The following is a 22,805-nucleotide window of genomic DNA, read 5'->3' as shown; positions in this document are numbered from 1 at the left end:
ACCGCCCAGCTAAATTAATACTTCTAAGGCATCACTATAATTTTTTGTTTCTATGCTAGTTTTACCTTTTTTCATCTTGGGTTTGCACAGCTAAGCTGGGGTTGGGTCTAGCCCCTGGGAGCATAAATCTTTACTCCAGGCTCAGTTTTCTTGTCTCTGGCACCACACCGGCTCTTTAATATAGTGCAAATAAAATACTACAACATGGGGTAGCCCTCTTGGAACTCCTCCCATCTCCAAAATTCTTTCTCATTTTTCCTTAATAAATCTTTGTTCTCTCTGCTCAAAAACAAAAGATCACACTGTAACATGCTCCTCCCCCATGTACTTCTCTAGGCTCACAAACCACAGCTTTTTTTTTTTTTTCTGATAATCAGTTTCATTTCTCTTAGCCACATCTCTTTTCTTGAGACAGCATCTCACTATGCAGCCCTGGGTCACCTAGAACTGCCCATGTAAACAAGGCTTAGGAGCAGTTCTTACAGGCAAGTTTCGGTTATAGCAGGAAGTTTCAAGAATTTGTACCCACCCGGGATATACAGTCTTTGACCTTGCAATATGATGTTGTTGTCTCCGAACGTGTTGAGCAGCATTCATAAACATCCTGGATTATATGTGTGTGGCTCAAGAGCTGCAGGATGGACACACCCCACCTGTTCCCTATCATTCTTGCTTTCACTAACTGTAGTTGCTTCATTTTAAATGGCATGAAAGGTGTCCAATCCACCATGACACTTCATGGATTTTTTGTTTTTTGTTTTTTGAGACAGGGTTTCTCTGTGTAGCTTTGGTGCCTGTCCTGGATCTCACTCTGTAGCCCAGGCTGGCCTGGAACTCACAGAGATCCACCTGTCTCTGCCTCCTAAGTGCTGGGATTAAAGGTGTGTGTCAATACTGCCTGCCAAATAAGTCTAATAATTGTTAATATTATTTGAAATTTGGGCAAAATTACTTTGTTACTTTTTTTCCTGAAAGCTTAAGCGTTTTTTAAAAAATTACGTTTTATTTATTTTGAATGTAGGGAGTCATAGGGGAAAGGCATGCTAGTGCTATTTTGTATATGTGAAGGTCAGAGGGGCCCAGGTACCCAGAACTCAGGTCTCTGAGTTCAAGTCCAGCCTGGTCTACAGAACAAGTTCCAGGACAGCCAGGGCTATACAGAGAAACCCTGTCTCAGAAAAAAATTGTTCAAAGTAAGGTCATGCTATGCAGTCCAAGCTGCCTTTAAATTTGAGAGCCAACTGCCTCAGCCTTGAGAGTGCTGAGATTATAGGTGTGCACCACCATGCCCTGTCAGGGAGAAAATGTTATAAAATAATTCATGAGTTAAAGATTTGGTCCTCCTGTGTCATTAGGGAACCTGACTCACAGCACCATGGTTGAATCAGAATGTACAGGCTACAGTATGAGAACACTATGAAAGTATCAAGGGTTATGGGAAAAGGTCGTGAGCTTGAGGTGCAAATAGCAGCTTTTTGTTCACAGTTAAGTGTTTCCAATACAAGTAGTGGCACAAGCAGGTTTTAAAAGCTTAGGATGTAGTCTTCCCCCACCTGGCTTGAGACAGCAACTAATAGCCCAGGCTAGCCTCAAACTCACAGTCCTCTTGCCTCAGCTTTTTGAGTACTGGGATTATGGGCCTGAGCCACCAAACCTAGCAGGCTTTCATTCTTTATTAAGCTGTGGTTAGAACCACTGTGGAATCAAAGATGGCCACAATACCAAGTGAGAGAACATGAGAAACAAGAGAAGGAATCCCTGAGTGGTGACATACGCCAGTAATGTGGATCAGCACAGGGACGGGCCAGACAGGAGGATGACAACTGAGTCACAAACTGAGACCCTGTCTCCAACAAAACAAGTCAAAGCCAAAAGGAGGGGTGTAAAACGCCCCTTAGCGTTGGCAGAGTCACAGAGCAGCAATGCCTGTGACTCCAGTACTGGGGAGTATGGAATTTGCATTATTTGGTAAATTTGGAAATGGGCATACTCTATAACACTTGATGCCGTATGCAATATATCCTTGGTATAAAAGCACCAGGACACAACACATAAGTATCATAGAAGTCTTACTTATTTATTCACTTGTTAATTAACTTACTTGTTTTGAAATAGAGTCCCATATGTATCAGGCTGGCCTTGCGCTCCCTATGTAGCTGAGGTTGATCTTGAGTTTTTAATCCTTCGGCCTCTACCTCCCCAGTTCTGGGGTTAAAGGCATGTACCCTCACCCCTACAATATTAACAAATCTTGTTTTCCCCTCCTTTCATGTTCTCTTCACTGTCACCAGCTCCTCATCACCAGTTAAGAAAGTAGTAGTAGGGTCTTCCCCCGAAACAACACCCCTGGCCCTCCATGCCTTCTAGCCAGTTGGCTGCATCAAAATGAAGTTGAAAATCTCCTTCCCAGCTTCTAGCTGTTAGAAATTCATTCAAGTGGATGATGGACACAAGCTTTGTACTTTCTTTTTTTTTTTTTAAGATTTATTTATTTATTATGCACACAGAAGAGGGTGCCACATCTGTAGCAGGATTTTAAAAGTTCTTATTAATAAAATCAAACCCGAGGCCAGTTATTGGGGTGAACACTGGAAGATCAGAGAGACAGAACAAGCCACAGCTATCTCACCTCGCCGGATCCTCAGCTGGTCTTGTCTCCTCAGACTGGAGGCCTCTGAGTCCTCATCCGGAATGGGTCTCAGCTGAACTGCTGCTCGAAAGCCTGAAGCTTAACCAGCCACATGCTTAACCAGCCAAATGCTGCTAGTTTCTGGTCCTCACGCCTTATATCTTTCTGCTTTCTACCACCACTCTCTGGGATTAAAGGCTGGCTTTCTGGGATTAAAGGCGTGTGTCACCATGCTTGGCTTTTTCCAATGTGGCCTTGAACTCACAGAGATCCAGAGGGATTTCTATCTCTGGAATGCTAGGATTAAAGGTGTGTGCTATCACTGCCTAACTAGTGGCTTTTTGTTCTCTGACCCCAGATAAGTTTATTAAGGTACACGATATTTTGGGGAACACAATACCACATTTCCTCTCTTTTTGTCTAAAATTAAAGAAAGCTTATAACTAATACAAGAAAAACTATCCAATAAGTATATACAATATATACAGCCAAAAATTACATTAATGATATCTAGTCCATTAACATTTGACAGATTCAGATAAAAACTCCATTATATATATTAACAATGTCCAGTCCAGTAACATCTGAAAAACTCAGACCAAAAAATTTTCATTACTTATCTTATTTAAAACAAGTAGTTCCTTTTTAAAAGTAGATTCCATAATATCCCTTTTTATCTTATCATATCCATATTCTTTTTTCTTTTCATAATACATTCAGTAGTCTACCTTTTGTCATTTTTATATCTTCCCCTTTTTCTTCAGTGTAGATTCAATGATCTACCTATTTATTCTATTATTTCTTTACCTTTTTTCTCAGAGTAGATTCAATGATCTATCTCATATCTTATTCTCTTTTTCTTTTTGCTTTCTAGAGGTGAAGATATCTTTAGGGAATCTTGAAAAGAAAATTTTTGGATTAATTGTCAAGTCCTGTATCATTTGTCCAGTCTCTGCATAAAAGGAAAGTCCAGGGCTTGTTTCAAGTCCTTGTTCAAGTAGTCTGTCAGGCTGGATCATCTCAGCTAGCCATCTCAAAATTGTCCTGACCAGTTTGTAGTCCAAAGCAGATCTTTCAGCTTAATGGCTTTACCATAGTCCTTTTGAAGATTTCAAAGGTGCTGTTAGGTGTGGTCATGGTTCCATGCAGACTTTTTTTTTTTTTTGTGCCTCCTCTGTGGTTTGGAGCAATCACAGTCTGATAAATGTCTGTCTCTCGGAACCATGAACATTCTTCCCTAGAACAGAAAATCTTCACAGCAATTTCTCCCCACCAAAATTTGTCTTGCCAAAATTTTCCAAACTGACCTTTGCCGATGCTTTCTTGTAACACGATGGTCCTGGCAATTCTTCTCTGAACCAGCAGCAGTAAACCCTTTGTCCCTGGTAGCAGTATCACCGCAGTCACCAACACGATGAGAAGGAGCTGGCAACGTGGAGCAGTAGCCACTGCTTCCATGGTCCCACCACTGTTTGTGGTTCATTCCGGGCCAAAGCTTCTCCCAAGCCTCCTAGGCTGGCTCAAACTCGGGATCCTCCTGCCTCTGTCTCCTTCAGCAAATCCTACCGGCGTGCGCCGCCGCCGCCGCCGCCGCCGCCGCCACCACCACCACCACCACCACCACCACCACCACCACCACCACCGGCTGAGTCTAACGTGGGCCTGAACTAGGGCTCACACGGCCACAGGCAAACAGCTTTTTCAAGAATTCGTAACACGAACGTTGGGCGCCAGATGTAGATGTAACCAACAGTCTTATTAAATAAGAAACATAGAACCAATGTAAAAGAGAAAGCCGAGAGGTCAGAGCTCAGAGCTAAAATCTCACCCTTCCTCCTGCCGTGTCCCAGCTTCCCAAAAGAGAGCGTCTTTTTATAGTATTTTGTTCTGCCTTCTCATTGGTTGTAAACCCAAACACTGTCTGTATGTGCAGCTCCCCAGGTCTTAAAGGCATATGTCTCCAATGCTGGCTGTATCCCTGAACACAGAGATCTATGGGATTAAAGGCGTGTGCCACCACCGCCACACTCTTGCTATGGCTCTAATAGCTCTGACCCCCGGGCAACTTTATTTATTAACATACACTCAAAATCACATTTCAGTACAATTAGATTACCACCACATTTACAGATGGTTGTGAGCAACCATGTGGGTGCTGGGAATTGAACTCAGGACCTCTGGAAGAGCAGTCAGTGCTCTTAACCTCTGAGCCATCTCTCCAGCCCCAGCTTTGTACTTTCTATGAGAAGAGCATGGCCACATAAGTATCTGCTGATGCTCTGGGTGAAGAGTGGGAGGGTTATGTGGCTGAAATCAGTGGTGGAACCACAAGCAAGGTTTTCCCATGAAACAAGTTTTGACCCCATAGCAGAGTGCACCCGATGCATAGTGGTCATTTTTGTTGTGGACCAAGAACCAGAGAAAGGAAGCACAGAATATTTGGGAATACATTGTAGATGCCAATTCAAGAGTTCTCATCTTTGTTATTGGAGGGGGGTGGTCCTGGACTGACAGATATATATATATATATATATGAATTTATTGGAATGGCTTACAGGCTATAGTTCAACAATGGCTAGTTATGAATGGAAAGTCCAAGAATCTAGAAGCTGCTCAGTCCCACAAGGCTGGGCATCTCAGCTGGTCTGCTGGGATCCTGAAGAAGGAATGGATGTGCTGACGAGGAGAGGGCAAACAGGCGAAGAACAAACCCTTCCTTCTTCCATTGTCCTTATATAGGCTTCCAACAGAAGGTGTGGTCCAGATTAAAGATGTGCCTTCCAGACTCAAGGCTTGGATTAAAGGCATGTGTCATCCTGTCTCTAGATCTTGGATCACAAATGCGCCCTCCATTTCTGGATTATACTTCACTCCAGTTATGGTCATGTTGACAACTAAGAATAGCCATCACATCTACCAATATGCTGTCACAAAGCCTTTAAACAAAGAAGGTAAGAAGCCTAGGACCAAACCACTCAAGATTCAGTGCCCTGTTACTCCATATGTCCTGCAATACAAACGCTGATGTAAGAAACAACAAACTAAGAAAAATGAAGAGGCTGCAAAGTATGCTAAGCTTTTGGTCAGCAGAAGGGAACCAAAGAAAATACCAGGAACCTGGCCAGGCAGTGGTGGCACAGGCCTTTAATCCCAGCACTCGGGAGGCAGAGCCAGGCAGATCTCTGTGAGGCCAGCCTGGGCTACAGAGTGAGTTCCAGGAAAGGCACAAAGCTACACAGAGAAACCCTGTCTCAAAAAAAAAAAAAAAAAAAAAAAAAAAAGAAAAGAAAAAAGAAAGAGAAGAAAACACCAGGAACTGATTGCTGAGAAACATAAGCTTGCCCTGGCTGAGAGCTTCTATTACTAAGTCTGAGTCCAGGCAATAATCAGAGTCTTTAAAAGCAGTAAATAATTGATCAGACCCAGAAGAAAAAAAGCACTGTTTCCGAGATTGCTCAGTGGGTAAAAGCACTTGCCACCAAGCTTTGGCAGCTTGAATTTGATATTCCCACAAGTTGTTCGTTGACTTTTCACACACGTGTGACATTTCAGCGCACATATAGGGAAGGGCACATGCTACGTCGGTGGTTCCCAAAGAATTATGGTATTTTTGCCCATAGCTAGACAGTCCTGAGATGGTCTCATGACACCCTCTACCTACTCCACTTTTAAGAAAAGAACTAGGTTCTCAGGCAGTTTGTCACTCAGCAATTGATAACTAGAACAGTGGAGAGTTGGAAAGATGCTTCTTGTTGAGGACGTATTTCCAAAAGCCCATATGCCCGAGGGTTTTAGAGACAGAAAAAGAGCAAGGATTTCTGTGCAGTGATGGACTGAAAGGAGGAGCTGAGGGCGTTGCCCAATGATGGACCCTATACTTAGCATGTATGAAGCCTTGCATTTAATCCCAGGAGTGGGGGGGAGTAGAGTATATACAGATTTGAAATGATTCCCTGTGGGTTAAAAAAATGGTCCTCCAAACCTGGTATGTAATCATGTATAAGTGGATATTAGCTGTAAAGTAAAGGATAATCATGCCACAATCCACAGACTCAGAGAGGCTGAGTAACAAGGAGAGTTCAAGGGGAATGTATTAAGGTGAGGTAGAAACCTAGTGTCATGGAAACTCCCAGGAATTTACTAGAGTGACCCTAGCTAAGACTCCTAGGCATTGAACTGGCTATCTTCTGTAACAAGGCAAGACTTCCAGTGGAGGGATTGATTGGGGCAACAACCCAGCCACAAATCTTTTGACCTACAATTTGTCCTGCCTGCAAGATGTGCTGGGGTAAAGGTGCCACAGAACCTGTGGGAGTAGCCAAGCAATGACTGGTCCAGCTTGAGACCCATGCCAAGGGAGGGAGCCCAAGCTTGATACTACCTGAGAGGCCAGGAACCAGAGGCCTAGGAGAGGACCAAACACAACTGGAAAAAAAAAAAAGAAAAGGCCAATGACATGTTTCCAAATGATACTCTGTTATACTCATAGACTGGGACCCAGCATAATTGTCATCAGAGAGGCTTCACCCAGCATCTGATGGGAGCAGACTCAGAGACCCACAGCCCAACGTGAGGTGGAGATCAGGGAATCTTGCAAAAGAGGGGGAGGAAGGATTGTAGGAGCCAGAGGGAGGCAAGGACACCACAAGAAAATGGCCCACAGAATCAACTAACCAGGGTTCATAGGAGGCTCACAGAGACTAAATCAACAATCAGGGAGCCTGTATGGGTCTGACCTTAATCCTCTGCATACACACACACACACACACACACACACACACACACACACACATATGGTTGTGTAGCTTGGTGCTTTTGTGGGACTCCTAATAGAGGTATTAGGGGCTGTCTCTGTTGCCTGCCTTTGGGACCCTTCCCCCTACTGGGTTGTCTCATCTGGCCTTAGTATGAGGGAATGTGCCTAGTTGTATTGCAATTTGATATATCATGTTTGATATCCCTTGGAGGCCTGCCCTTTTCTGCAGGGAAAGGGAGGAGGAATGGAACTTGGGGAGATGGGAGGTGGGGAGGAGGCGCTGGGAGGAGAGGAAGGAGGGGAAACTGAAGTGGGGATATAATATATGAAATGTAATGTGTATATATATATATAATGTTATATAAAGTAAAATATGAAGAAAAAGAAATAATCCTCCTCCATCAAATAGTTATATAACTGTATAGGCAGATGGGCTCAAAAGAAACCTCGTAAATTATTCTCCTGTCCCAAACAGGACAAAATCAACAGGCAACTCACATGTTCTAGAGATCATGTACTTGCCAATGACTCTCTACCTAGACATGCAACCTCTCCCCCCAAAACATGGCAATTGTTGAAATTGGAATGAGAAGGGGTCCTAAAATGTTATTTACCAGGTTGGTAGGTCTGGGGCTCAGAGTCACATAGCATTTTAACGGGCAAAGCCTGAACTTATGCCATTGAGATTGCCCTTTACTTTCCAGAACAAAATCAAAATAACGTTTGAGATGATAAGGACATTGAAGAGACATCCTTCTTGCCCTTTTTTAAAGCACTTTTTTTAATTTGGAGGATTCGCCGGCTATGTTTGAATGTGTTTGTCGTCTGGGAAATTCCCGCTGGAGTTTAATCACTATTTTGAGTTATTAAGAGGGTGGAAATTTAATCCAATTAAGGCATTTAGAGACTGGGCCACAGGGAGGTGATAAAGTCATTAAGGTGGGGGGGGGAGTGTGTGTGTAAGCAGGAGACAGATGCCCATTCCTAGGCCCTTACCACGTGATGCCCTGAACTGCCTAGGGACTCTGCCAGCAAGAAGACATCACCAGGTGTGGCCCCTTGGACTGCTAAACCAGCTACACAAAAGAAACATCTTTGATTTAGGGACTCTGTGCTACTGTTTATTAACAAGAAACTGCAGACTTAAAGTGTTACTATTACCAAGGAACTGCACTTCGTTTTCCTACTCTAACATGATCTCTCCCTTCTTCTCTCTTTCTTTTATTCGGTAATGCTAGGGACTGAACCTGAGATCTCCACATCCGTATGTCATGTGAATTGTTACCACTGAATTATATACCACCGCTCAAACCCGACAGACAGAATCACTAGGGATTTTTTTTTTTTTTTTTTGATTTTTCGAGACAGGGTTTCTCTGTGGCTTTGCACCTTTCCTGGGACTCACTTGGTAGCCCAGGCTGGACTCGAACTCACAGAGATCCGCCTGCCTCTGCCTCCCGAGTGCTGGGATTAAAGGCGTGCGCCACCACCGCCCGGCTTCACTAGGGATTTTTGTAAACCCGTTTGTGCTGTGGGAGGGGATCACACGGGCGGGGGGGGGGGGGGCTGGGGGGGGCATAGCTATGTGGCTATCTGTGGCTACTCCAGCATCAGCAAACACGAGGCAGGCAGGGCCTTGATGAACACTTACACATTGACGCTCTTGTTTTTGCAGCGTGTGATGATCCGGTTAGAAACTAGGCCATCCTGGTAGAGCTGTCTAATTAGAGGAGAACTAATGTAATTAAGCCAAGCCTCAGCTAACTGACTGCTAGCCATGGAAGTGAGTCGTCCTCATGTGCCACTCACCTTACTTAAGCCGCCGGTGACTATTCTAAGTAAGCAATCTCACAGGGGGCCAGCGGAGCTGCACAGCCTAGCTCAGCACAGATGACAGAGTCATGAGCCATAAATGGTGTTGTATTTTAAAAATGGCGGGAAGGAGTCACACCATACAACAGGGCCCACGTAGGAGGTTTATTGAGGGGAAGGGGAGAGAGAAGGGGCAAAGAAGGGGACAGGGACCTGTCCCTGGGGATGAGAGCAAAGGAAGAGAGAGAGAGAGAGAGAGAGAGAGAGAGAGAGAGAGAGAGAGAGAGAGAGAGAGAGAGAGACACTGGAGGTATACAAGGCTCACCTTTTATAAGGAAACATAGCAAATGTGCACAGAGGGTGTGTTCTTAGTGGCTACAGTTGAGGTATATCCTGTCAGGACCCTAAGAGCAGCCTAAATGCTAACAAATGGTTCCTGTCTTAAGCCACTGCATTATAGTTTTAGAAAAATTTAAAAATACAGCCAGGCATAGTGGCACCCACCTTTAATCCCAGCACTCTGGAGGCAGCGGAGTCAAGGCCAGCCTGGTCTACAGAGTAAGCTACAGGATGGTCAGGGCTGCATAGGGAAACCCTGCCTGAAAATAAAAACAACAAAAGAAAAATTAAAAACTAATTTAATCTTGATCATTTTAAATGTTCACTTTTGTTCATACTCACCCTCACTGACCTCTCTTACCCACTTCTCACTCCAGAACCTTCTTTTCAACACGTTCTCTCCTACTTTCATGGTTTTTCTTTCATAATCTACTGGGTGAGGGTTGTTTGCATGCACGTGCATGGGTGGGGTTTTATTTACCACATCACAGGCACTACATTTAAATGCATGCACACATGCAACCATGAACATCGGGTGTGGCGGTGCAAGTGTGAAAGTTCAGCTCTCAGGAAGTAGAATCTGAAGTCCTGAGATAGAAAAGCCAACTTGATTACATTAGCAAGAACCTGTCTCAAAGCAAACACCAGACGCACAGACACACAACTCACATAATCGAGTATTTGTAACAATCAACAGACACTCAGACTATGTTATTGTTTTTTTCTAGCTTCTTCTAAACCACTATATAAATACTAAAAATTAGGCAATGGATTGCGGTAAAGGAGAAAAAAAATGCAGGTCAATAGTACAGATAGTAACAGTCTTCTGTGTGCACCAGCAGCAGGTCTTAAAGAGCAGCACCTAGTTCATTTCATAAGCCAAGACATTCCATGAGTCATTAGCTTTCTCCGAGGAACCTTTGCCACTCTACTCTTGCCTCAGCTAATTTGTCAACTTTCCTCCTCTGAGTGCTGTTGCTGATGGTGACGCAACGTTTCCTATCAGGATTGCAAATAAACTGATGAGTTTATGTGGCCACAGCTACCGCTGTGGACAAGAATTCTGTTTGTGGAGCTGGAGAGATGGCTAAGAGCCATGGTTGCTCTTCTGGAGGACCTGAGCTTGATTCTCAGCATCCAAATGGGCAGCTCACAACATCTGTCGCTCTAGTCCTAGGGCATCTGATGCCCTCTCTGGCCTCCACGGGCACTGCATGCACATGGCACACATGTTCATACATGCCAAATGTATGAACCCTACATCCTCAAGTCTTTTTTTTTTTTTTTTTTTTTTTTTTTTTAATTTTTGAGGTAGGGTTCTCAATAAGTTGCCCAGGCACTTCTTGAATTTGAGATCCTCCCATCCCAGTCTTCTGGGTAGTTGAGACTATAGGATTGAAACCAGGCCCAACTTATTGTGGTTAGGTAAACAAAACACAGTAGAGTATGTATGAACGGGTTCATGTATACAAAATAACAATCAAACAAACGAATGGCCAAAGACATTATGAGTTTTATTTTTAACTTTCTTTTGAGTCTTTGTATGGACCCCTGGATGGTCTGGAACTCACTATGTACACTAGGCTGGTCTTATGGTGATCCTCCTTGCTTCAAGACTCCAGGTGATAAAATTACTGGCACGTACCACCAGGCCCCGCAAATAACATGTGTGTTGCTGGTCTTTCCCTTTAAAAACAATTTTACGCCGGGCGGTGGTGGCGCACGCCTTTAATCCCAGCACTCGGGAGGCAGAGGCAGGCGGATCTCTGTGAGTTCGAGGCCAGCCTGGGCTACCAAGTGAGCTCCAGGAAAGGCGCAAAACTACGCAGAGAAACCCTGTCTCGAAAAACAAAACAAAAAACAAAAAACAAAACAAAAAAAAAAAAAAATTTTACTTATTATGATTTCTAGGGGGATATGCCAGCATGCAAGTGTGGAAGTCAGAACTTTTTGAAGTTGGTTCTCTCTTTCCCTCTTTGTGTGGGTTCCAAAGATGGAACCGGGGTTCCCAAGTTTGCCTGGGCCAATTCTCTGGCTTCTCTTTTTCCTTTTTGTGAAATATTTATTAGAGATCACTCTAATTTAATATTCCCCTAGTTTTTTGAGACAGAGTTTCTCTGTGTAACAGCCCCGGCTGTCCTGGAACTCACTCTGTAGACCAGGCTGGCCTCAAACTCACAGAAGTCTGCCTGCCTTCCAAGTGCTGGGATTAAAGGGGTGCACCACCATCGCCTGGCTAATTTAATTTAAATTTTTAGATAAGTCTCCTTTAGTTTGAACTCTTGGGCTCAAGCCACATTCCTGTGTTAGGCACCCCAGCAGCCCAGTCAAATGGTGGGTACATCACTGAACTCAACAGGCTTGAGGGAGGGTCCCCCTTATCTAGCCGTGGCCAGCCTAGAATTCACTTTGTAGATTTGGCTGCCTTTGAGCTTAGAGACTTCTGCCTCCCAAGTTCTTCCTTTAGTTCTGGGACTAAAATGTTTATCACCACACCCACTTTTAACCAGGTTTTTTTTTTTTTTTCCCCAAGACAAGGCTTCTCGGTGTAGCCCTGGCTGTCCTGTAACTTTATCTGTAGAAGAGTCTGACCTTGAACTCAGAGAACTACCTGCTTCAAGGTGATGGGTTTAAGGCATGTCAGCTGAACCTGGGAAAGCTGTTGCTACTATTGATGCATAACACAATACTCCTGTTGTTGTTTTAATATAAGTATGGATACACATATGATTTGAATCTTTGGAAATATTAGCTATGCTGTCAACTTTGGGAAAAAGTATGCTAATTTACCATGTAATTGTGGCAGCACAATAATAGCCATATTGGTCTAGAAATATTAAGCTTCTTCTTTCTTTTCTGTTAGTACAGGAATTACACACTGTGTTAAATACGTAGGGTCTTATGTATGAGGGCTTGATTACAGAAACTAATAAAGTGTTCTCTAAATAATGAAAACAAACACACAAAAGATCCACATCAGGACCTGATGTTGAGAGTTCAATTCTCTGCACCCATATCTGGTGATTTACAACCACCTACAACTCCAACTCCAGAGAATCCAAGTCCTCTGACCTTCAAGGGGCAGCTGCACTCAGTGTACACACACACACACACACACACACACACACACACACACACACACACACACACACAGTGCTTCTATTTGTATTCATGAGATTTATAATTTGGTATTACAGAGAAACTGCCCTGTTGACCCTCTGGCTGTTAAGTCTCGATTTGCTGAACCACAAAGGTAATTCATCTTGCTCATTAAACAAAGATTTAGAGAAACTGTTTTTCTTTTCCTTCCTTCGTTCTTTCATTCCTTCCTTTCTTGTTTTTTCTTTCTAAGACAGAGTTTCTCTGTGTAGCTCTGGCTGTCCTGGAATTCTCTCTGTAGACCAGGTTGGCCTCGAACTCAGAGAGCTGCCTGCCTCTGCCCCGGAGTGCTGGCCAGGAATATTTGTTTTCCTTGAGTCATTTAAGTCTAACACAGTACAGAAAGGGATAGAAGGAAATGGTTCTGTGAGATTTTAAGATAAAAATGTGAAATGTCAGCTAGGAGTAGTGACGCACGCCTTCCCAGCATTCCTGAGGTTAAGGCAGGAGGATCAAAGTTCGAGGTTAGCCTGTGCAGGATAGGAAAGCTGACAAAAACCCAGATTACAGTGAGACTTGACAGAAATCCCTTGATGGCTGGGGGCTAATTTTGTGTCTCCAGGCTTCCCATGCTCCCATTCTGAGACATGCACGGCTTTTGGCCACAGTTTCATGTACGACCTACTGCCCAGTAGTCTCCTCCTAGTCATACTATTTATGCCGCCCGACACACGCCTTCGCACTTTTGTTCAGTTTCATGTTCTACCTGTAAAGTATGTCGAACCGACAATCCTTCAGTTCTGCCCTCGGTGCCAACAACCAGGTCTGTCCCTAAGGTGCACCGAGTTTGTGAAGCTGGCTTTATCATTAAACCATAAAGGCTCCAGCAAACCTCGTAAAAGCAGCACACTTAAATGTGATCCAACTTGTGGAAACCCTAAAAGGACTCCCTAAACCATGATTACCTTGGGTTTTCATTAATTTACCTGTTGCTCTCAAGTACAAAACACCCAGGTTTAAGAACCCGAGATGCAAGTCTGGTCCTCCGCAAAGGTTACTTTTGTTTAGTGCTCTCAGTAGAGTTATGAAGCGCATCCCGCAACATCGGTGCTGAAGTTTTCGTGGAGGGTGTCCCACACATTACGCACTTAGGAGACTCTAACTTAACCTCGGCGAGCGGGTTAGAGGTTATTCGGTCAACAGGCACCCATCCCGTTAAGAGTGGGACCCGCAGCCACGGAGGGAGAGCCTCAGCGCCCAGCACACCCCTGGGGGGGGGGTCGAGCCAGGCGGCCGCGGTGACGTCAGAGGCGCGGTTCTTCCTCCAGGCCCAGCTTTGTCTCCTTGTGTCCCCCCCAACTAGAACCCACCCACGACCGCGAGGGAAGCGGACGCGCCGGGCGAAGCGTCCTGGCCAGCGTGTCGGCCGCGTGGGGACCCGCGTGACCCCACGCTTCCCGCCACCGCGTCCATCGCGCCCTGCAAGAGACCGCATGGCGAGCGAGCCGAGAAGGAAGAACCGGGACGCTCGAGCCTGAGCCAGCACAGAGCTTCTCCCCACTCCCCGGGGGGCGACGCGCCCGCGAGCCGCCCTCCCGCGAGCGCCCCGGAGGCGCCGGGAGCTGTCTTTCCCGCCGCTCGCCCGTCCCTGTCCTCCCGTCCCCCCCGTCCCCCGCAAGTGCGCGTGAGGCCCGGGGGGGCGTGGCCTGGGGGGCGGGGGGAGGGGGAGAAAGACGCGCGAAGCCCCGCCCCGCCCCGCGGCCTGCCGGACTGGCCGGGTCTCCGCCCGCCGCCCTCTTCCTCCTGCGCAGCCAGCCGCGCCGGCGGCGGCCCTGCTCTCGCTCGGGTCCCACGGCACCCCAGGCTCGCGTGGGCGGCGGCGGGCGCAGCCAGCCGACTCCCAGGCGTGCGCAGCGCGTCCCTGCCTCCGCGCGCGGGCCGCGGAAGTGACGTCTGGCACCCCGGCAAGAGAGCGTTTGAATCGGTTCCCGGGTTGCTTTTCCCGGCCGCAGCCGCAGCCGCAGCCGCGGAAGGTGCTGCGCGTCCGGCCCGAGGCCCCGAGCCGCGGCGGCGGGAGCCGAGGGGGGGACGCACGCTCGCGCGCGCACTCGCTCGCGCGCGGAGGGGAGGCGGCCTCGCCACGAAGCGCGACCGAGGCCCGTGCAGGGTGTTCGCTTTCCTTCCTCACCCCCCCCCCCACCCCACTCCTCCCCAGTATGGCAGCGAAGGGCGCCAGCGATGCCGGCGGCCTCTCGGCGGGGTCTGGGAGGGACGGCGGCGTCGACGGCTGTCGGACGGTGTACTTGTTTGACCGGCGCGGGAAGGACTCGGAGCTCGGGGAACGCTCGCTGCAGGTCTCGGAGCGCGCGGGCTATGCGGGGTTCCGCGCTTCGGTGTCTCAGGTACGCCCCAGGGCACAGGAGGGATGCTTGCGAAGAGGTGGGGGGTGGCCCGAAGCCTGGCTGGGTAAACCGCCATAAACTTGTCAAGTCGGCCTTGGTCCTGCGGCCTCGACCTCGGCTTCGGCCTCTGCCCGCGTTGCGGATGATCCCCCCGACTGGATGTTCCGACGGGCCTGGCTTCGGCCCGGGAGCATGTGGTCCCGCCCCTCCGTGGGCCTCTGCTGGCCTAGGGTTAGAGATCTCGAAGTTAGAGGGCGCTTATCGGGCTTAGCAACTGCTCGATCGCCGCCGAGCAGTGAGTTCATCATCCTGTAGGAGAAGCACCTGTGTTGGTCTTTCAGTTTGTAACTTCCAAAGTAGACGGCAGAGTTGTGTTATCCACTGTAGAGTCAGCGTTGCGAGGGTTGCGAGGGTGAGAAGTGCTGAAATTCCGGCAGTCCCGGAACCCCAGGTTCAAGGAGAGGATTTAGTGATTTCCCAGGTTGTCTTGTCAGAAAGGTTTGCCTGGTCCGGTCCCAGGAGGCTTCTTCCACATCGTAACTCTCGAGTTAGGTTAGTATGCGTAGCTGTCCTCCTTGTTTTCTGAGCGCCAACCTTCTTGGGAGTTCCTGAACTACCCTCAAGTGTCCCTGGGGACAACAAAGAAAGTGTATACCGACTTGAAAAATGAATGACTATGTATCAAAATCTGCTTTAAACTGTGAGGTGCTTTATGGATTGGTGGTGTTACTGTTGCCTGAGCTCGTGAGTACGTTTCGGGGAGGGGTGTCGTGGGGATTTGTTTTGAGACAAGGTCTCGCTGTGTAGCTCTGGCTAACCTCGAAGTCTCGGTGTTGACCAGGTTGTCCTCGAACTTTGGATCATCCTGCCTTTGCGGTCTAGAGTTGGTAGTCACGGGCACAAACTACCACCTTTCTGGGTTCTGAGCTTTTAAAAGAAGGAATATGGTAATGCCTGAATTAACCACAGAAACAGCTTCAAAGGAAAGAATTGGAAGTGGTGTTTTGCCTCCAGAAGACTTAAGTTTAGCATTGGTCTAAGACAGTGGTTCTCAGCCTTTCTAATGCTGTGACCTTTACTACAGTTCATGTTGTGTGGTGATTCCTAACCATAAAATTATTTTCCTTGCTACTTTGTAATAGTAATTTTGCTACTGTATGGATCGTAATGTAAATAACTTGTTTTCAGATGGTCTTAGGCGACCCCTGTGAAAGGGTCATTCGACCAGTGGCAGCTTACATGTCAAAAAACACAGGCCTAGGACTTAATTTTGTACAGTTGTTGAAACAATTCAAATTGAGATTTACTTTGCCAAGGTGAACTTTCTTCTGTTTGTAGCTCTATTCCCAGTGTCTTGACACATGGTAACTGCCCACATAATTTGGAATGGATACATGAATTAGGGGGAAACTAGGTAAACTCTGAAGTTCATTCTATCTGTGCCTGCGTATATGTGGCAGATTCTCAGTGTCTTGTTTTTTGTTTTGTGTTTTTTTTTGTTTTTGTTTTTGTTTTTGTTTTTTTTTTCAAGACAGGGTTTCTCTGTGTAGTTTTAGTGCCTGTCCTGGATCTCACAGACATCCTCCAGGCTCTGCTTCTTGAGTGCTGGGATTAAAGGCATGTGCCACCACTGCCTGACAGTGTCTTGTTTTAAGACTGATTCTCATACTGTAGCCAAGGCTGGTCAGGATCCCTGCTTGTTTTTCAGTGCCAGCAATTTAAAAACTGGGGAGCCTCAGCGTTAACTCCTGTGGGTCCCGCTTCCTTTTATGTCATTGTAATACAACTTTATATTTTCTTTCTTTCTTTTCTTTTCTTTTTTTTTAGTTAAAATTGCCAGGAAAGTCTGTTTTACTTTTTTAAAAAAATGTTACTTATTATTTTATGTGTATGGGTGTTTGCCTGCCTGTATGTCTGTGCACCGACTCATGCCTGGTGCCTTCAGAGACCAGAAGAGGTGTCTTGTGAGCTAGCATATGGGTGCTGGGAATCAAACCAGGTCCTCTGCAAGAACAGGTGCTCTTAACCGCTGAGCCAGCTCTCCAACCCCAGAAATGGCTGTCTTAATGCGGGATTCATAGACTCGGGTGTGCTCTCTTTACTATCACAATTGAAATTTACTTCCAGAATTGTAATTTTTAGTACTGCTACGATAAACATTTTTTAATTCATGACTTTTTTTTTTTATTATTTCAGAACTGTCTTTAAAGGTCTTTTGTCTTTTTTACACATTTCTGTGTATGTGTGCATACACGTGCACTCACTTGCGTGTACTGTGGCACAGGTGGAGGACAGAGAACAACTTGAACAAGAGAACAAGTTGGTTCTTTCCTGCTCAGGTCATCAGACTCCGCAGTGCTCTATCAACAGGCCGCTCCCACCCCCCTTTTCTTAACCATCTCTAGAGACAAGGTCTCTCCTCTTTGTAACCCAGGTTGACCCCAGACTTGTGGCATTCCTCATACCTCAGACTTCAGAGTGTTAAAGTGACAGGTGTGTCTCCAACTTGCCTAGTTTTTTTTTTTTTAAACCTTTAATTTTAGCCAAAAAGGCCAGTAGTGTGTGTGTGTGTGTGTGTGTGTGTGTGTATGTGTATGTGTATGTGTATGTATTAACTTTTTATTGTTTATTTTATTTAGAAAACTCAAGGGTCTCCTTGTTTACGTCTGGGATTATAAGTGTTAGGCACCGTGGTTCTTATAATACATATTTTTAAATTGCTTTTCAGAAAGCATTTCCTTTCCTTCTGGAAATATACTGTTTCTTCCTATCCTCTGTGAAATAAATGTCTAACTCTTAGATATATAAATTGGATATTAAAAGGTAAGTTAGTATCCAAGCCTAGAACCCCTGTACTTTGTGTTATACCTTTCTGCTGCTTCCTTTTTACTATAGGAAACATTTTTTTTTTTTATTAAAAAAACTGTTCAGCTTTTAGCTCAGGCTTAGTACTAACTTAAACTCAGCCCGTTTCTGTCAATCTGTATGTTGCCATGTGTTCTATGGCTTTACCTGTGTGCTTTACATGCTGCTCCCTGGATGGTGGGCTGGCATCTCCTGACTCAGCCTTCCTCTTCCCAGAACTCTCCTTGTCTGCTTATCCCACCTATACATCCTGCCTGGCTACTGGCCAATCAGCATTTTATTAAACCAGTGTACAAAGGCATTATCCCACAGCAAGGTACTAGCAGCAGATCAGGTCAGGCTCACCCGGGGTTCTGCTGCCAGTGACAGCAATGGAATGCTGTAAAGAAAACGTCCCAGAATCACGTCTAAGACTCTGAAGGGAGGGCAATCTCCCCCTGGATCCTGTCTGTCTTGGCCAAGAGTTTTTACATAGGTTTCTTCTACCATAGCCCTTCTGGAATTGCCCCGCCCACCATAGTGAGCCCTGAAGATGACCCTTTCAGTTTCCAGCTTAACACCAAGGAAACTAATTTTTTTAATTTCCTTTATCTTGTTTGTTTATTCTAGAGCTGATGAAGGTTAAATTTGAATAGAAGTGAGGGGGAGAACCAATAAGACAAGGGAAAGCTAGGTATAAAGTTAGGAAGATTAATCTTTTAAAATCAGTCTACCTTAAAAAAAACCTTTTATGTGTCTACATGTTGCCTGCATGCATGTCTGTGCACCACACGAATACCTGGTGCCTGTGGAGGCCAGAACAAGGCATGAGATCCCCTGCAACTGAATTACAGACAGTTGTGAGCCATCTTGTGGGTGCTGGGAACCAAACAGGTCCTCTGTAAGAGTAGCAGGTGCTCTTAACCACTGAGCTGCCGTCTCCAGCCCCTGGATCCACCTTTTGTGCATCACGGATCTGTGGCGTTGTTTCCATGACACAGATGAAGAGCTGAATCAAGTTTGCAGAATTGTCCCAGTGTGCTCCTCTATAGATGTGACCAAAAGCAACATGGGGAGGAAAGGGTATATTTGACTTGATCTCAGTCCCAGCCATCATTGAGGGGAACCAGGGCAAGAGCTAAAGGCAGGGGCTGAAACAGAGACTATGAAGGATGCTGCTTACTGCTGCTCACTCTCCCTGACTTCTTCAGCTTACACACACACACACACACACACACACACACACACACACCCAGGACCATCTGCTCCTCCAGTGGTGCTACCCACAGTTGGCTGGGGCCTGCCATATCTAGAAAATGCCCCACAGATTTGCCAGCAGGACAATATGATGGAAGCATTTTCTCTGTTGAGCCTTTTTCTTTCTAGATGACTCTAGCTTGGGTCAAGTTGACTAACTAGCACAGAGGTTAACAAGAATGAAGTCAGTAGACTTGATCACTTGTTGTCTTGTTTGTGAGAGATGTAACACAATTGACCTGGAACAAGGTGTAGTCTAGGCTGGCTTTGAACTCTTCCCATCTCATCCTCCATACCCAGCTTTAGATCATTTTAATTACAAACAAACAAACCAAAACCTCTGCTACACTGCTGTACTTTTACATTTCTTTTTCCTGCTACTGCTTCTGCTTTTTCCTCTTTCTGACAGAGTATACTGGTATTTAGCTCTGGTTTAGTATGCACTTTGTATTCTAGGCTAACCTAAACTGTGAACAGACCTTCTGCTTAGCCTCCAAGTGTCAGCATTACAGGCATAGCTGCTGTCTCCATCTTAAATCATATCATATACCGTTCATGTGTTTTTACTTTTGAGGACAAGAACACTTAAAATTTACTCTTAACAATTTTCAAATATGCAAAATGCTGCCTTTTTTTAACCTATTAGTTTTATTTGTATGAGTGTATGTATGTTTATGCACATGCCACTGGGAACATGTATGGAGATTAGAGGACAGTTTGTAGGAGTGAGTTCCCCTCCGCTATGTGGGTGCTGGGGACTGAACTCAGGTTGTAAGGCTTAGTGGTACAGAAGTACCTTTACCTTATTAGCCATCTGACTAGGCCTGATTTTATTTTTGTTTAAAGACATGGTCTTAGGCGGGCGGTGGTGGCGCACGCCTTTAATCCCAGCACTTGGGAGGCAGAGGCAGGCGGATCTCTGAGTTCAAGGCCAGCCTGGTCTGGTCTATAGAACAAGATCCAAGAAAGGCACAAAGCTACACCGAGAAACCCTGTCTCGAAAAACAACAACAACAACAAAAAAGGCATGGTCTCACTATATAGTCCTTGCTGGCCTCCAACTTCTGATCCTTCTGCCTTAAGCTTCTTAGTGGTGTGGTCATAGGCATGCACCATATATGATTTTTAAAAATGTGTGTGTGTGCATGCACGTGCACGCATTGCTGTTTTGCCTGCCTGTATGTCTGTGTGAGGATGTCAGATCCCCTGGGACTGTCTGGAGTTACAGTTGTGAGCTGCCGTGTGGGTGCTGGGAATTGAACCCAGGTCCTGTGGAAGAATAGCCAATGCTCTTAACTGCTGAGCCACCTCTCCATCCCCCACCCCCATTATTTGCGTGGGTTTTTGTTTGTTTGTTTTTTGAAAACAAATAAAGGAGACACACCTTTTTTTTTTTTTTTTTTTTTTTTTTTTTTTTTTCTGTATAGCCCTGGCTGTCCTGAAACTCACTCTGTAGACCAGGCTGGCCTCAAACTCAGATTTGCCTGCCTCTGTCTCCTGAGTGCTGTGACTAAAGGTGTGTGCCACCACTGCTTATGGTGATTTTTCTGTCTTCAGCCAGATGGTAGTGGTGCACGCCTTTAATCCCAGCACCCAGGAGGCAGAGCCAGGCGGATCCCTGAGTTCCAGGCCAGCCTGGTCTACAGAGCGAGATCGAGGACAGGCACCAAAACTACACCGAGAAACCCTGTCTCAAAAACCCTGTCTTTAGTGGAGGAAAGTATAGGCAACCTTCAATTTAGAATGTGAATGTTTGCCGTAGGATTTTTCAACATTGTGGTGCTACAAAAAGAGACATTCAGCAGAAGGTTTTATTCGAATTTTGAATTCTGGTTTTTTGTTTTTTGAGACAGGGTTTCTCTATGTAGCCCTGACTGGCCTGGAACTCACTATGTATACCAGACTGGCCTCAAACTTACAAAGATCTGCCTGCGTCTGTTTCCTGAGTGCTGGGATTAAAGGCATTTAGCCCCTATGCCTGGCTCGAATTCTTGTCTTTAAGATTATTTAATATCAATGCATAATGTGCATGCCTCATTTCCTGGTACTGTGGTATTCACAGAGGCCAGAAGAAGATGCCAGATCCCTTGGGACTCGGGTATTAGACGGTTGTGAGCCGTTGTGAGGGTATTGGGAATTAAACCTGGGTTCTCTGGAGGAGCAGCCAGTGCTCTTAACCACTGAGCCATCTCTCCAGCCCTGTTGACATAGATGTAGGCAAAACACTCATATACATAAAGAATATTTATAAAAAGAAAATATGTACTATTCATACATGCCTATAATGGATTTGAGTCAGATCCACCCCCATTCTTTCTCCTCCAGTCCCCCATGCCCTTTACCATTTAATATGCTTCTTTTCTTTTTTAAAAACACACACTGAGCCCATTTAGTACCACTTGAGTGGAGCATGGGCAGCCTGTCAGGGCCCTTTCTCCCAGCAGTCATCAGTCGCCAATAGCTCCTCAGATATGCAGGAGAGGTCACGAGCCCCTCCCATCCATGCTGGGATTGAGGCTGTGTGATCTTGTGCATACGGTCAGTCTCAGTGCTGTGGGTTTAAGTGCAGCTCTGGCATGTCTGGCAAATACTGTTTTGCTTAGAGATATCTATTCCCTCTGGCTCTTAAAATCTTTCCACTCCCTTATTCCACAACAGTCCCTGGAGTAGGTGTAAATTCTGATCTTTTCCTGGGTTACCTTTATGTTGCACAATACCAATCTGATTTACATGTCCAGTATTCAACATTGCTGACAGTTTTGCTCAACTGTAGACAAACACAAGTCTTATGAGCAATTAGAGACAGGCTAGCTCAAGCTATGATATTTGGAAGGGTTGGGTCTATGAAACACATTTTTAATTGCAATGTAATCCCCTTATAAAGGAATATCTATACAGTCTTAGTTGAGTAAAAAGTAATCAGGTAACAAAGGTGCTAGCATTCTTATCTATAATGCGTAGGTAGGTATATTGACAGTTGAAGGGCAGAACCTATCTATGAAGTTAGTTATAACCTAGATCAAGTATGCTGAGCCATTATGCTTGAAGAATCCTCAAGAAAACTTTAAAATAATAGATTTGTGGGGATATTGCATGAAATAATTAGATACATATACTTTACAGTTGTACATTATTTTAGTTGGGATTTCTTTAAAAAAAAAAACATTACTTTAGAGATGTGCTTTTAGGGGCTGGAGAGATGCTTAGTAGTTAAGAACATTGCTGCTCTTACAGAGGGCCAGAATTGAGTTCCCAATATCCACATTGGGTGCCTCATCACCACCTGGAATTCCAGCTCCAGGGCATCTAACACCCTCTTCTGGTCTCCTTGGACACCTGCTCACATGTTCGGATATACATATACACATAAATAAAAATAAAATAGATCTCTCAACAAGGAAATGTAGTTTTGTCTTTCCGTCATATTAAACTAAACAATTAAGATTTAATTCTTCTCTCCTCTCCCCACCCCACCCCCACCCCGGGTGTTTTTTTTAGATAAGTCTCACTATTATTCTAGCCTGGCCTTGAACTTGGAATCTTCCTGCCTTAGATTCCCACACCATGAGCTTATAAGTAAGTGTGCATATCCCGTTCTTATTAACTTCTTTTTGTTGTTGTTTTGTTTTGAGACAAAGTTTCAACAGTTACAGACAGTTGGGAGCTG

The 22,805-nt window shown here is 45.4% G+C and overlaps 1 protein-coding gene across 1 annotated transcript in view; it reads left to right on the top strand.

The window, feature by feature from the left end:
• The first annotated feature begins 14,698 nt into the window (after positions 1–14,698).
• The window catches only part of Smchd1 (structural maintenance of chromosomes flexible hinge domain containing 1), a 153,866-nt gene continuing 145,759 nt past the window's right edge, over positions 14,699–22,805 (top strand). Inside the window, exon 1 of the mRNA XM_028874083.2 lies at positions 14,699–15,037. Within this exon, the coding sequence (XP_028729916.1) occupies positions 14,852–15,037 (186 nt within the window). The 5' untranslated portion in view covers positions 14,699–14,851. The remainder of the gene's footprint in view (positions 15,038–22,805) is intronic.

Source organism: Peromyscus leucopus, chromosome 13, assembly GCF_004664715.2.
Source record: "Peromyscus leucopus breed LL Stock chromosome 13, UCI_PerLeu_2.1, whole genome shotgun sequence".
Classification (NCBI taxonomy): domain Eukaryota; kingdom Metazoa; phylum Chordata; class Mammalia; order Rodentia; family Cricetidae; genus Peromyscus; species Peromyscus leucopus.
This window is presented reverse-complemented; position numbering and strand designations above follow the sequence as displayed.